Below are 15,981 nucleotides of genomic sequence, written 5' to 3'. Positions count from 1 at the left end.
GTATTCTAATCCCTTATGAGCCAGTGACTAGGCTTTATCTGGTGGCCATTAACATGATCCATTTGAATTCTTCCATAGAATTACTACAGATTTTCATAATTTAATTCTCCTCACAGTGTATTTTTAATTGACTGATCATGTGGATCTCATATGCACTAAATACAAGGGCATTAACCACATCATGAATCAAAATAGCAAGCATTACCTCAGATGCGTCAAAATTGTCCTATTCTGTCAGATACACTGCCTTCAATTTTGTCCATTTTATGGACCTAACTTTGCCTTCAACTAAGGTTTACCATCAGCAGGGTAACACTCAGAACAGTAGATACCCTGGCTAATAACTAGGCTGGGGCATAAAGGGGACTTCTGAGATGCCTGCTGGTGAAGTTCTGTTTCTTATCTGAGTGCTAGTTTCTCAGGTTTGTTAAGTTTATAAAAATGCATCGAGCCATATACATGAATCATACAGCTTTTGTGTTTATACTGTATTTTAATAAAAGGCTTTTTAAAAGTAATTGCTAATAATTTTAGATGTATTAATAAGACTTGAATTAAGATGGCTTAAGATTATTAAGGATGCTAACCTGAGAGAATGATAGCAACACATAAAGGAAGTAATGAAGGGGTGAATGTATGTGTGAGAGAGAGACAGAGACAGAAATAGAGAGACAGCTAGAGAGAGAGAGAAATAGTCAACAGCTTTTAAATCCCCAGATTCAATCATTTCTGAAGCCAGTTTTATGCCCTTTCTTTGGTTTGATTAGTTGATCCAATACTATAATCCTCTTTTTTATTCATATAGTTCAGGGTGAATGTTGTCACTTGTAACTAAAATAGTCATAACTATAAAGCAATCAAGCTATAGCCTCTTTCTGTTTTAGTCTTACGGAATTCTTATGAATATTAAGTACCACATTTGGTAAGTATAAAATATTAAGCAAAAATGGCTTTAGGTTAAAGAATACAACATTAAGAAGGGATTCATACAGACCAAAATCACATATTTTAGAAATAAAATCAGAAGGCAAAATTAAGGTGAAAGCAGTGAATTTTAGAAGATACTGACAAATCATAATTTTTCCAAAATCACACACACTCTCAAGTTAGACCCAAGTTTTATAAGAGATTTATTTTTTCACAGATACAGAACATAAATCCAAGAAAAATTATTATTATTTTTCACAATTATGACTTTAAATCATGCTATCTCTAGTTATTCACAAGTACTACAATGTTCTATGCATTTCTTCATCCTAGACATTAATAAAACACATCCCTTCGGTCTTAGTTACTTCTCTTTGGTCTGTTTTCTCCTTTCGGAATTTTAATCTTCTGTGATATGAAGAAATTTATGTGAACCTTTCACATATCAATTTTCTTCCCTGTGCACACTTGATAATTACCCTTCTTTGATTCCCTGAGAAAAGAAACACAAAATATTCTTAGTGGATTATCTGAGGAAAAGCAACCAGAGGGAAGAGGAATATTGGGACACTGGAGATCTCAACGAACGCAATATTAGCAGCACATGTACCTTGAGGAAGAGAAGGGATGGTGAAACCAAGATGGTAGAGTTAGAGCAACGAAGTTAGTGACATGAGAGTTTCCCAGCAATTTGAGAAAGAGAGAATTGGAGAGGATATGATATTCTGAATTCATTTCCCAAGCACTAAAATAAGATTTGAGTATACTAAACTGAAACCTCTGTCAAATCTCTAAATGGAACAGTGCAGCATGTACTGTGCACAGATTGTTAAAAGAAAGTTGATGTAATACTAAATTCTGTGGCCATTCCATAAAAGGACATACCTCTACCTAGCAAAGGCCACACTGCATGAAGAAGGACTAAGATGAAGGAGAAAAACAAAAAGGCAAATCAAAGAAAGACGGGAGCGTAAGGTCCTAAGGAAGGAGCAAATAATCAAAGGTCGCATCTGATGAGGAGCAATGCTGATCCATTCCAGTTCTAGGTCCTAAGTAAAGAAACATAGTCTGAGAAAACAGGCCGGGGATACAGCTTGGGATGTTCAGAGAGTGGAAATGACAGAAGTGGATTATTTTAAAGCTTTCATCTCAAGACAAGAGGGGAAAAAATGTAGTACAGATTCTCTTAGGATGCACTCCAGGAAAAGAGGGAAATGTGAGGAGGGAAAAATGCATCCAGACAGTGGGTTAAAGAGCAGGACTAATCACAGGGCAACAACCCACAAAAAGACTGAGAGCTGCCAGGTAGCTGACAGATCCAGGCAGAAAGTAGCCAACTACCTGACTCCTTTCAAGCTTCCACACCACCAAACACGTCTACCTGTTTCTCAAGAGGCAAATCCTCTAAGAAGTCATCTGCAGCCCATAGCATTCGTCTCAGAGCAGAAAGAATTAGAACATCCTTTACAGGGTCCAGCTCCCACTCAAAGGAATAATTGCTAACCACCGAGATGTCAGAAAGAGCAAATCCAAGTTTTCTTTGGACTTCCTCTAGCTGCAATACAGAAATTAAAAAGACATTGGAAAACAGTGAAAAATATTATTTTATGTCAGTATAAATTACGAAAGCAATATCAAAATGTAAGAACTTGGCAATAATTTCCCATTGGAAAAAAAAATGGAGATCTGGTCTCACAAAGTACTCTTGAAGAACTTCACATATCAAGTTCTAATGTCACTGGTAATAGTAATTTGGAATACATGCAGTGGATTCTAAATGATTTAGAAGCAAAAATTTTAAGACACCTGTGCTACAGTCCATACATTTCCTGTTTCTTTTAAAAGACATTCTCTGGATAAGTAGATTTTATTAGACCAGTTTAATGTTTGATTCTTGTTTAGACTATTTTACCTCTAGAACCAAACTGCCTAGGTTCAAAATATTTATCTGTCACTGCTCAGCACTGTCAATAAACATTGGCAAATATTTACTCTGTTTTCTTTGTTTCCTCACCTGTAAAATGCAGTAATGATAGTACCCATTTCATAGGCTTATTATAAGGACTAATTAAGAAAATCTATCACATACTTAATGCTCAGCAGATATTCACTATCATTGCATTCCCCCAACTGGTGTTCCCACTTCCAGATTCCTTTTGATTCCAATCTGTGCACAGTGCCACATTAATTTTTCTGAAGATCCTAACTTTGATTGACTTTGATCATATCATTACTCTTTCAAAAAATTGCTGTGATTCCTCATAATGCTCCTAATTAAATAAAATTACTTCATGCAAATGTCGCCCATTTTATCTCCCCCTACAAAGATCCAGCCCTTCACTAACCTGAACTCCACGTTTCCCAAACATGTTGACTTTTCCTCCATTAATATATTGTCTTATGCTGAATTTGTTGGCCCTTTTTGTCTCCTCATTTTCTGAAATGTTTATTCTCCTTGAAAGCCACTTCCCAGTGCTGTCCCATTGATGAAATCTTCCCGAACCCCTTTAACACTATATTTTTCTTCTCTAAACTTTTAAAGCACTTTATTTTTCATTGTTTCATGATATTTATCATTGTCAATCATAGATAATTTCTTGTCAACTTTTTCTTAGCCCACACTCCCATCCCCTCACCCCCATCTATAAAATTGTAAAATGTTTAATGTGGGGGAATTTTTTCATGATCTGCGTAGCTGATAAGAGACTGGCTCAATCTTAAAGATAATCAATAAACATTTATTGAATTGAATCTAGTTGAATTAAATTGTAATAAATGAACTTACCCATGTCAGTGTAAAGAGAGACAGTTAGCCTTCTGTATCCATGGGTTCTGCATCTGTGAGTTCAACTAAGGCTCAAAAACAATTGAAAAAAAATGGCCGGGTGCAGGCACTCATGCTTGTAATCCCAGAACTTTGGGGGTCTGAGGCAGGCAGATCACCTCAGGTCAGGAGTTTGAGAGCAGCCTGGCCAACATGGTGAAACCTCATCCCTACAAAAATACAAAAAAATTAACCAGGTGTGGTGGCACATGCCTGTAATCCCAGTTGCTAGAGAGACGGAGGCAGGAGAATCACTTGAACCCAGGAGGTGGAGGTTGCAGTGAGCCAAAATCATGCCACTGCACTACAGTCTGGGCAACAGAAACTCCATCTCAAAAAAATAAAAAAATAAAATTTGAAAAAATATTTCATCTGTACTGAATACGTACAGGTTATTTTCTTGTCATTAATAATTAAAAATAGAGTAGAAAAACTATTTACATAGCATTTAATTTGGGTTAGGTATCATAAGTAATCTAGATATTATTTAAAGTATATCAAAGGATGTACATAGGTTATATGCAAGTACAAATACTATGCCATTAAGCATCCACAGATTTTGGTAGCAATGCAAGTTCCTGGAACCAATCTGCTGCAAATACCAAAGAACGACTGTATTCAACTTTTAAATCTTGGGAAATGGGCCCTATTTAAGTAATTTGTATAATTCTTCTTAAACCCAGTAGCTGCTTGTTTTTATTTTTATACACACTAGTATGTGATTGTAGTAACATACCCCAGAAAATGTGCTTACGAAGGGCATCATTCATTACCTTGGACCTCAGAGGCACACATCTGTCTATTTCTATAAGGTCACCTTTTGTAATCAGATCCATGCTATCCACATGAGTGAGCAAAGCCACGTGTACCACACCTATGCCAAACAGAATTGTTTGTATCATTTTAGAGAGCATCAGTATTTTCAAGTTACTTAACTATCAGTTATGCAATAGGCAACCTGTGGAACAATTTCAGATTTGGAAAGATCCCCTGCACCTCGGTCACCCTCATCTCCCCAGAAAACTCCCCTGGACTACTTATTAGTATCTGGAATTTCTCTGACATGGGGAGTCACCTTCACTGCCTTCCATGGTAGCAAATGAGGACTCAAATGAAACCACCTCTTGGAAGAGGTAACTAAAATTTACGCCGCAATATTGCTGATTGATTTCATATTCTGTGCAGAAGTTGTGTTTTGACAGAGACTAAAGACCAAAGGCCTCTAATAAACAAGATGGGGGAGAAGAGTCCTCTAGAAAGAGACAGAATGTGTCAAAGTATCACAAGTAAACTTCCTTTATTTCACAATACTAGCAATCATCTCTCTGCACATCTCCTCTTTGCAAAGTTTTAAATTTCAGCAAGCAGGTAAGTTGATCACTCTCTGCTTCAAAACCAAGAACAGTGATAAACTGGCTCTTTCTCATTCCAAATGGACATGACCAAGAAAAGCCAGAATGGGTCACCCTAAATCCCTGATCCTTGTTACCTTCTCCAAACTCTTTACCTCTCTCTACCAAACATTTTACCTTCCAGTTTCTTTTCCTTACGACATGTTTCTTTTTCATTTTCTAATTCTTAAAGCTCAAGGCCCAATCTTTGTCAATAAATGCATGCCAGGACATAGGGGTAGCAGGTAGTTTGGATTGTACTACCTTTCATATATACATTAATTTGTTTTAATTCTTAACAAAAAAAAAACTCTCTAAGGTAGGTACTATTATTATACTAATTTTATTGATTAGAAAATTGAGGCACAGAGAGTTTAAGTTACTTGCACAAAGTCATATAGCTAATGAAAGCTCAATTTCATTGAAGCATGCTGGTAGACTAGGGAAGATTGAAATATGCAATGACTGAAGTTCTTTATCCTGTCCAAAATACATTCTAAAACACAGTCTAGTCAATTACCCTTAGTAGCAAAGTGGAATGAGACTCACCAGCGTTTATCAACTCCCTTCGAAGTCTTCTGATCTTTTCTATCATTTGAGAGGAGAAGTGTTCAATAGAGTTGACATCAAATACAAATGCCACACAATGAATTCTGTCCTTCAGCGATGGGGAATCAATGTAGTCATGATGACTTAATTTGATTGATTCCATGGGATTAAACTGTAAGGTAGACATAAAGCAACATATTAATTCAACAAATGTTTATGAGCACAAGCTATGTACCAGGCACTGTGCAAGTGAACTGAATGGTAAACAAAACAGAAAAGTCTCCTATAGTGTGAGGCTAACAATCTTAATAGAGAATACAGGCATTATGCAAGTAAGCTAGCAGTCCTTTCACCTTTAATGTAAGGCATCTGTGAGGAAAGGACATGTAATCTGAGAGCTAAAATATCAGGAGTTCAAGAGGATAAGGATATGGCTGAAAGTGTTCTAGATAAGAAAGGCAATCTGCCCACAAATGGAAGTAAGAGAATTCAGAAAAAAAGCTGGTACCATCAAGCACAGCGCAAGGAGGAAAGGGGTTCAAGGTGAGATGACTTTACTCTTCAGCTAGCAGTTTCTCTGTTGGGAATCTGTCCCACTGATATACTGACAAAAATACATAATGATATATGCAAAAGTTATTAACTGCAGCAACATTTGTAGCAGAAAAATGCCATATCAATTAAACTTTGTCTGATACGTCAATAAAGCAGTTTTCTACCACTTCTCAAAGAATGGAGTAGCCGCAAATTTATATGTACTTTGTTATATATTTAAAAAGGCAAGAAAAATATAAATTTTGTATGGTTACTAATAGGAAGAGGGGAGAAATTTATTTGAAGGGGCAGAGAAGGAAGATAGATTCTTTGAATATACATTATTTTGTAGATTTGATCTTTGAACCATATAAATGCTAAACATAAACATAAAACTAAATTAACTTTGAAAATCAGTTCCTAAATTTAATTGAATTAGTGAACTGTTGCGGTTATAATACAGGGATAAACTATTTTGATTGACTTCAAAATACAATAATTTGTATACCCCTCCAAGGATACATGATACAACCTAAATACACTATAAAAATCTGCTAAGATGTTTTAATTATTTCCAGTTTTGATTGTGATTATATGAAATGATACTAAGTGTGACTATGATGAGATTGTTCATGGTACTGATAGAGCTTTTATACTGAGGTTCCTGTAGATGATATATAAGATAAAGGAAATGAGTTGTGACATGATATTCTGTTACCGCCACTGTTTTTGAGAATGAGAATTCTCAGTTTGGGAGAAAGCAGATATACAAATGATAGAAAAGAGAGTAAGTAAAAACTTTCTAGTACTGAATTTGAATAAGAAGTTTTTGTATAAGTTTATAAATTTTTTTTCATGAAAATGTATATTACTTAACTCTGCTTACTAAAAAAGGCAAGAAACAATGACCAGCCAAGTAGCTATGAACATTTCTAATGCCCCACACCAGGACTACTTGAAGAAACAGCTGTCTCAAAAGCTGTGGCAAGAATAAAAGAATATAAAAAAGACTTTTAGGTTCATGTCAAATGGACTCAGGATCCAAATTGTAGAGGCTCTCACTGGTACAAGATGGTACGTTTTACATCAGTATGGAGAAAACCTACAATGGATTGAAACACACAACATATGTTCAATTCATACTGAGTTGTTCTTAATAACAATAAAATAATATCTTGACCCTATTGGCAAAGGTGAAGAAAATGTCATTATTTCAAAGTCTTGTAAAAAGGCAAAAAATTCAAGCATATATGCTGTTATTCTTTTTAAACTGTGCCACTGGATAATCAAAGAATGGATGAGGGTAAGTTTCTCTTTTGTATGTGAAATGGTGAAAGAATAATAGAGAATGTCACTATTTTCACACCTTAACAAATAAACGGATCTAGGCATTAAACATTGATTAATACCAATATTAGAAAAGTGATAAATCCCCAAACTGTGCACAGTTTCATAGAATACAACACAATCTATGAAGTAGAATCTGAATTGGAGCACTCTTTAGATTCAACTCTCAATAATCAGGACATATGGAAAACAGAGGACCATGTAAAACCACCCTGAGGGATGAAAATAATGGAGTTCAGATTACATAGAAGTCTACAAAACAACTAGATTTCTTAAGAAACAAATGATAAGGAAAAAGCAAGGGATATAAAGTCAGAACATACAATCAAAGAGACTGAATAGACCTATTTGAATGTTATTCAAACAAACTTATAGATCTATATTTATAAAGCAATTATAAATTTGAACATTGAGTTGTATTTGATAATTTATGGAATGATTGTAAATTTTAGGTGGGGTAAGAGTATTATGACTATGTTTAAGGAGATATATATATGCTCCTATTTGTATAGTTATATGTATAGTCAGTATTGAATAAAATGTTATGATTTCTTGGGTTTGCTTCAAAATAATACAAGAGAAGAGAAAGTGGGTAGATACAGATGAAACAAGACTGGCTGTGAGTCAAAAATTTTTGAATCTGAGTACATGGGAATCCATTAAACTATTTTGTCTGTTTTAAAATTCTCTGTGATAAAAAGTTTGTATTTAAAAAAGAATATTTAAAAATAAACAGCACTTACAAGACAACTCTATACTAAAGAATGAAAGAATCTTGCATGAATAGAAAAACAAAACTTGCTGTGTTTTTTTAACAGGCACACAAGATATGTAAAGACGTCAATCAATTTTCAGTATAAAGTGTTAATATAATTTCAATCTAAACAACAAGAAATCAAACACAAATGAACAAACAAAGCACAAAAAACCTCATTTGAAAAGGTATATGTATGAAAATTGCCAAGAAAAACAAATAGGAGTAATAAAAAAATGAATGTGACTTGTCTGGTAAGTTATCAAGCCATAATTGATTACTATGGTAATTAAACAATTAGATAATATAGTAATTAAAATGCTATCATGAAATAATAGATCACTACATCAATAGAAAAAACTAGAGAATACAAAAAATGACCCCAATATTTCATAATGAAAAGATACAAAAGGCATTCAGTGAAAGATGTTGGCATCATTGACTATCGTTTGGAACAAAGTAAACTTAATGATTATTCAAGATCTGAATGTTCATTAGAAGGCTAGAAGTTTAAAAAATATATACTGAGATGGTTCTTTGATCTCCCCTTCCTCTTGCCTGGAACACTGACAGTGCTCAGTGTTCTTTTCACATAAAAACGACAGTCACACGTCTCAGTCAGGTGGGGCTGCTATGACACGTTATACAGACTGGGTGGCTTAAACAACAAACATTTATTTCTCACAGTTCTGGAGGCTAAGAAGTTCAAGATCAAGGTGCCAGAAGATTCGGTTTCTGGTCAGGGTCCTCTTCCTGTTTACAGAGAGTCACCTTCAGGCTGTATCTTCACATGACAGAAAGAGATCATCTCTCTCATGTATATAAGAGCACTAATCCCATTCATGAGGTCTCTATCTTTATGACCTAATTACCTCCCAAAGTCGCTACCTCCAAATACCATCACATTGAGGACTAGGGTTTCAACATATAAATTTGGGGGAGGCATATCTTAACAGCCCATGCTGAGGAGCTCAAAAAATCGGAAGGATCTCTGAAATTAATAACTTCAGATAGCTGCCACACTGGTCCCAAGCTGCCTGCCTTCAGACTTCCTCTTACATAAGAAAAATTATCTATGTAGGTAAGTTGATGCAGTTGGATTTCTGTTTCACATAGCTGAAAGCAATGGAAAGTGGGGTAGCTGTTATGATAGCCATGATGGAAGAGCCCTCAAGATGTTTTCATTCTTTTTGAAAAAAAAAAAATCAAATAGGGACAAAGGACCTTGAGCAAGTATAGTTTAAGAAGATAAATGCTGATACATTTGTACAAAAATAAGCATTTTAAAAATCAATTATAATTTCTCATTAGTCAAATCTTACCTGGTATCTATCACGAATGTTACCATTTAAGATGTAGAATATGTCATCCCTGCACAGGCCGCCTTCTTTCTCACCCAGCCCCAGTGAGTCACACAGAATAAATGGCAGATATTGGCCATCTTTCCCATCTCTAATAAAGTATGTCCTATACTGTAGAGGGGATAAAAGCAATTTTAAAGGTTCATTTTTTATTATAAATTGAGATGAAGTCTATACGTAATAAAGTTGATCTGCAAAAGGCTTTTGAAATATAATTGATTTGAACAGAGAAGCAAAGGCTAGGTGGCCTCAAATGTGCTTACCTTCTTAGATATCCCAGTTCTATTAGTGCCCACCAAAGCCTGATGCGTTACATGCCCTTGGAAAACAGACCTCACTGAGTTGAAAAAGCTGGACTTCCCAGCTCCAACTGGACCCAGCAGCAGAATTTGTATTTGTGGAACCAGGGATCCATATGGTTCATAAGTTCTCAAGGCAGACAATAAGCTCTTCCTGAGCCTGTTTAGACATGATCATTTTTAACAATTGACTGCGGTTAGGTCATAAAACCTTACTATAAATTTTCTGCGGATTCATTTTTTTCATAGATATAATTTTTTATTAGCAACTTGCCTTCTTACTTAAAAAACATGAGACGAACCTACGTGAAATCCTATTGCAAAAAGAACAAAAAGCAAAAATAATACACAACTAAATTAGTAGACCACATACATCTAAGAATAAATAATCGCTGTATTAAACATAAAGATCAATTATTTAAGACTAAACTTCAGAAGTCAAAATACATGTGACTTCCAAAGTTCATGAAAGTAGACCATTTTTAACATACTCTTGAAGTTCATGGTGGGTATTCCCCACCTGCCAACCACTTCTAGCAACTCTCTAGAGTAGTTGAAACATTAACTGCAAGAATTCTAAGTAAAACACAGACATACAAACAAATAACTATTTTTCTTCAAGTATATCACATTAAAAATTCCTTTCCTCTACTCAGTGTCCTTTTTGTTTTAACATTAATATTATCAAATATTTTATGATTATAAATACAGTTTGTTCTTGATGATCCACAAGTTATGTGTGATAATATGTGTTGCCAATTATATTGATGAGACCTATCATAGAATAAGTCAAAGAAAATGAAGAGAATAATAGAATCTTAAAAACATTGACTTACTCAGTTACCCCTTTTATCTTTCTTTCATCCAGTAAATCTGAGGAAATAATCAAAGAATAATGTAGATTAGAAGTTGTCGAATGATTGGCTGACTGAATGAATGTCAATGAATTCACTAGAGACAAATACAAAAATAGTTTTTCCATGAGAACGGTCCTGTATGGTGAAAAGGCAACAATTTTATAGAGAAAATTCTGATAAATCTCATTAACAACATTTGAAGAGGCTAGCACTAGAGGCAAGGTAGACCCTCTGTACTATCAGCAGATCTCTTCTCATTCAGTTACTCAACAGTGGTATGTGACTCACTCCCACATGGGAATTGAGGGTGTGGGTGTTTTCTAAAGAAAAGAAGCAAGGCCTAGAGATGTGGGAATGTCTAATGTGGAAATGTGGAAATGTCTAATAAGACATTTTCCCCTCCATAATCCAATAGGTGTGAGAGGGATAATGTGCAGAGACACACAAACAGAAAACACGGCACTAGATTTTCTCTACAACCTGCTATTAACAATTGGAACTCCGGGAACTTCCAGCTCACTAAATTTTATTCCTGCCCCCAGAAGAGAAGATGAGACTCATGCTTACCCAATCAGAGTGCAGTAAATTGTTCAAGTGTAAGCAGAGGATTTCATTCAGATCAATAAGGCACAAGCTGAGAATTATTTTTTTCTTAGAAAGAGACATTTTTATGTTGAATTTAAAACAGAAAGGATAAGGATAAGCGATGCTACCAATTCTCTCAGTTACAAAAGAAGAATATCATGTGGAACATTTATAAACATGGCCATATGTATGGCAACAAAGTGAACAATATTACCAATAGTAGAAATTGTGAAAACTTCCCTCAATGTCTATAATATAATAAGACTAGCAAAGCGCAATTACAAACAAATGGAAAAGCAACCTCCTGGGAGTTTAAAAAGCACTGTCTTAAATAACTTTAATATCCAAAAAGAAATAAAAACCACAATTACAAATATATAGAAAATAGCAATATGAACATTTATGTCAATTTTATGATAATATCCTATTTCGTTAATGACAAGAAAGAAGGAAAACACTGAAAATTGAAAATAGAATAAAAAAGAATAAAGAAACGGACCTTAGGAATATAAAAAGAAACACAAAATACAAAACCAAATTTTACAACTTGAAGAAAGGATAAATTAATATAGTAATTATTTTAAAATGTAAAATAAATAAATTATCTTGTTTTATCAAAGAAAGACAAATTTGTTAAATGTCATACCACCACTCGTATACCAAAATGGTTACATAATCTAAAAAAAAAAACAAAACGCTGAAAAGAATTTGGGGTGACAGAGACCCTTGTACACTACTTATAGTTATAGAAATTGATATAAAACTATGTTGGGAAATGTCGTCAGTGTGAAGATGAACATATACATACCCTGTGATCCAGCAATTTCATTGATATTTTCTTCAAAAAACAATTATATGTGTGAACCAAAAGATATATACAATAATATTTATAGCAGTATTATTTGTAATAGTTCCAAACTGGAAAACACAAATGTCCACCAGTGATGATTGGATAAAATACTGTGAAGGATGCACCACAATGGAATACTGCATGAATGAAAAGGAACAAACTATTGCTACATACAAGAATAAGGATGAATCACTATGAAGGTAGGAGTTAAAGTAGCTAGACAGACACATTCGCTCACTTTACCAGGGAACACTCTCAGGGAAAAAAGGAAGACAACTGACCAAGTCTAATTTTCTAATAAGTATGCTAGTAATTTTATGTCCTGGTGAATAGACTAATGATATTTCCCACACGGAATAGTACACATCTCTTGAACATCCTTAACAGGATATCAGTGACTAAGAATTACTTAGTAAATAAATCTAGATTCTGGCCGGGCACGGTGGCTCACGCCTGTAATCCCAGCACTTAGGGAGGCCAAGGCATGCGTTTACTAGGTCAGGAGTTCGAGACCAGTCTGGTGAGCACAGTGAAACCCTGGCTCTACTAAAAATACAAAAAATTAGCTGGGGATGGTGGTGCATGCCTGTAATCCCAGCGACTCAGGAGGCCGAGGCAGGAGAACTGCTTGATCCTGAGAGGAGGAGGTTGCAGTGAGCTAAGATCTTGCCACTGCACTCTGCACTCCAGCCTGGGTGACAGAGACTCTGTCTCAAACAAACAAAAAAAAAAAATTACAGATTCCATGGATTAAGGGGGCATTCTTGCCTCCCTGGAAGCTGTTATATAATTTTTCAATATGTAAAGTGGCCCATAAACTTCACTTAAAACCCCTGCCTATTTTTCTGGCCCTTAAAGCATATGTCCCATATGGAAAGGAAAGATTTAGGGAGCCACACAGAATATCTAAGTACTCTTTCTGCCTTTTCTTAGATTTCTGATTGCCCCATCTTTGAAATTACTAATACAGCAATATTAGATATTATGCTCAGTGAAATAAGCCAGACACAAAAGGACAAATACTACATAATCCCACTTACATGAGGAATCTAAAATAGTCAAATTCATAAAAGCAGAATTAGAATGGTGGTTTGCTAGGGACTGTGGGAAGGAAGAAAGGAGAATATATTTGTCAAAGGGCATAAAGTTTTACTTATGCAAGATAATTAAGTCCCAGAGATCTACTGTACAGCATAGTACCTACAGCAACAATACTATATGGCAGGGGTCGCCAATTCCCGGGGCCACGGAGCCTAGGCTGTCTGTGGCCAGTTCAGATCCAGGCCACAGAGCAGGACTTGAGCGGCAGGAGTGTGAAGCTTCATCTGTATTTACAGCTTCTCCCCATTGCTCATATTACAGCCTGAGCTCTGCTTCCTGTCAGATCAGCAGCGGAATTAGATTCTTATAGGAGCGCAAACCCTATTATGAACTGTGCATGAGGGATCTAGGCTGCATGCTCCTTATGAGAATCTAATGCTTGATGATTCACTGTCTCCCATCATCCCCCAGATGGAACTGATTAGTTGTAGGAAAACAAGCTCAGGGTTCCGGCTGATTCTACATTACAATGAGTTGTATAATTATTTCATTATATATTACAACATAATAGCAATAGAAGTAAAGTGCACAATAAATGTAATGCGCTTGAAACCAACCCCCCCACCACCAGTCTGTGGAAAAATTATCTTCCACGAAACTGGTCCCCGGTGCCAAAGAGGTTGGAGACCACTGCTGGTATACGGTAAGTCATCACTTAACATCATCATGGATTCTTGGAAACTGTAATTTTACGCAAAACAACATATAGCATGTCCTTGACTAATGTCTTTCTTCCATAATGATGAGGGAAATAAATTGGTTTCCTTCTAAGTTGTTTCACTTAAGTCACAGTTTCCAAGAACCTATAGTTCACGTTAACTGAGGATTTACTGTACTTAAAAATGTGCTAAGAGGATAAATCTTATGTTAAGTGTTCTTATCATAAATATACATTTTATTGACCCTGGTTGTCTCTTAGCAAACAATTTGTGTCCGGGTTTCAATCTGAACCATCCAAATTATGGTTGAGTGAAAAGGTCATTTTTCCTTAAAGAGATGAATTGGTTTAAACCAACCAAACATGCAAGGGAGAACTCTATACAGGATAATCTGATTAAACCTACCTTCACATCGAAAAACTTCACAATCCTGAATAGAAATAGTACAATTTTGAACAAGTCCAAGATCTTCCGTTGTCTTTGAGCCCATAATCACTTTTCTATTTCTTAACTCTATCTGGAAATTAGTTGTGGAGTTATATTTTACATTGTCATGACAAAACAGTCTTTCTGGTGTACATAGTCCTAGTTCCTGTTCTGAAATTTTAGTCTCTTGAAGTGCAAAAAGGATGATGGAGGCAGCCTTTCTTTCCTGGTAACTCTTTTCTGCATATGCTCCAATAATACGATGTTCACCATAAATCACTGTTAGAGTAGGCCCTTGATTATAACATCTGTCAAGTAACTCTCCACTACAGAATCCATGGACACTGCCCTTATAGAGAAGGCTAAGCCGCTTTCCTCCAAAATGATTTTGCAGGGTCTTTTCATGCAACCATGCCAAACGAGTTGTCACTGCCATACTTCTTGATCTAGTGGCAAATCAGATATATTTTCCATTAAATATTAAAAAACAGATAATATATACTGTTATAAACCTTGCATTTATGCCTCTAACATATTCTACATAACATAAAAAATGACAAAACAAGGATGAACAGAAAAATCATTAGCTAATTTTTTCCTATAAATCATTGCTTTTTAAATTAAAACAGAAACAGAGACTGGCAAGTGACACTGTCACCTAAGAGAGAGAGAAAGAGACAGACTAATGTCAGCTAGGAAAAAGGAAAAGCAGAAAGACATTTACCTGTTGTAGTGTCGGTAGTATCAGCTAGAGCTAAGGGTAGCTGCTCTGTCTGGATAGCTGGGCAGGCACAAAATGGGCAAAGGAAATTATTCTGTAGCCTTGAAGTTTCAAAGACTCAGAGAAAGGAAACTGAAACTCAGTATGCCCAGCCCACTTGACAGCATGCCAACTTCTCTCAACAAAGGAGCATAAGCTGATCCAGCTTTTAGACAGTAAATTTATATAAAAAATAGTATTGAAAGAATCAAGGAATTGAAGTCAGAGGGAAGAAAACATAACAGCTCACTGACTTTTAAAAAAATCTTTTTATTTAAGGAAAATGCAACCAATTTCTGTATATGGACATACAAAAAGTATTGTGTATTCTACCTCTAGAATATGTATCTCAAATTAATTTACATCTCTTAATTCCTGCTATCCATGAATTCTGCACTAGTATACTTCCTTATATAGAATGTTATTTTAGCCTCCAAATTTGTTCCTCTGTTTTTCTACTTGCCCCCTCTCTTCTCACCACAGGAAAATGAGGAGACTTCATTTATAAGACATAAAACAACCCATGTCAATTTCACAGTAAAGCCCCTTCTCTAACTTCACATTGCTAAGGATCATAAATTTGTGTCCTATAGGCAGAATTCAATCTGCAAATTTGTTTTGTAGGGCCAATGCAATACCTTTATATTTTTTAATTTTTGAATGTGAATGCTTTTATATCATTGGGCATCCACTCTCCAGTCCTCCTTTGTCCCCTCTTGCTTTATACCTGACTGGTTCTAACAAATTTAAATTGCCT

The 15,981-nt window shown here is 35.4% G+C and overlaps 1 protein-coding gene across 1 annotated transcript; it reads right to left on the bottom strand.

Moving 5' to 3' along the window:
- Window positions 1–1,106: 1,106 nt before the first annotated feature.
- On the bottom strand, window positions 1,107–15,311 carry IFI44 (interferon induced protein 44). Its single transcript, XM_050805603.1, has 9 exons — window positions 15,189–15,311; window positions 14,444–14,910; window positions 10,823–10,859; window positions 9,951–10,146; window positions 9,649–9,798; window positions 5,692–5,863; window positions 4,525–4,625; window positions 2,309–2,482; window positions 1,107–1,420 (listed from the first exon to the last, which is right to left on the bottom strand). Exons 2-9 carry the CDS (start codon window positions 14,898–14,900, stop codon window positions 1,403–1,405), a joined length of 1,305 nt encoding a protein of 434 aa, XP_050661560.1. The 5' UTR covers window positions 14,901–14,910; window positions 15,189–15,311; the 3' UTR covers window positions 1,107–1,402.
- Window positions 15,312–15,981: the final 670 nt, after the last annotated feature.

The sequence above is a fragment of the Macaca thibetana genome, chromosome 1, assembly GCF_024542745.1.
Source record: "Macaca thibetana thibetana isolate TM-01 chromosome 1, ASM2454274v1, whole genome shotgun sequence".
In the NCBI taxonomy this organism is placed as follows: domain Eukaryota; kingdom Metazoa; phylum Chordata; class Mammalia; order Primates; family Cercopithecidae; genus Macaca; species Macaca thibetana.
Note: the sequence above shows the minus strand (reverse complement) of the source record. Positions and strands in the feature narration are given on the sequence as shown.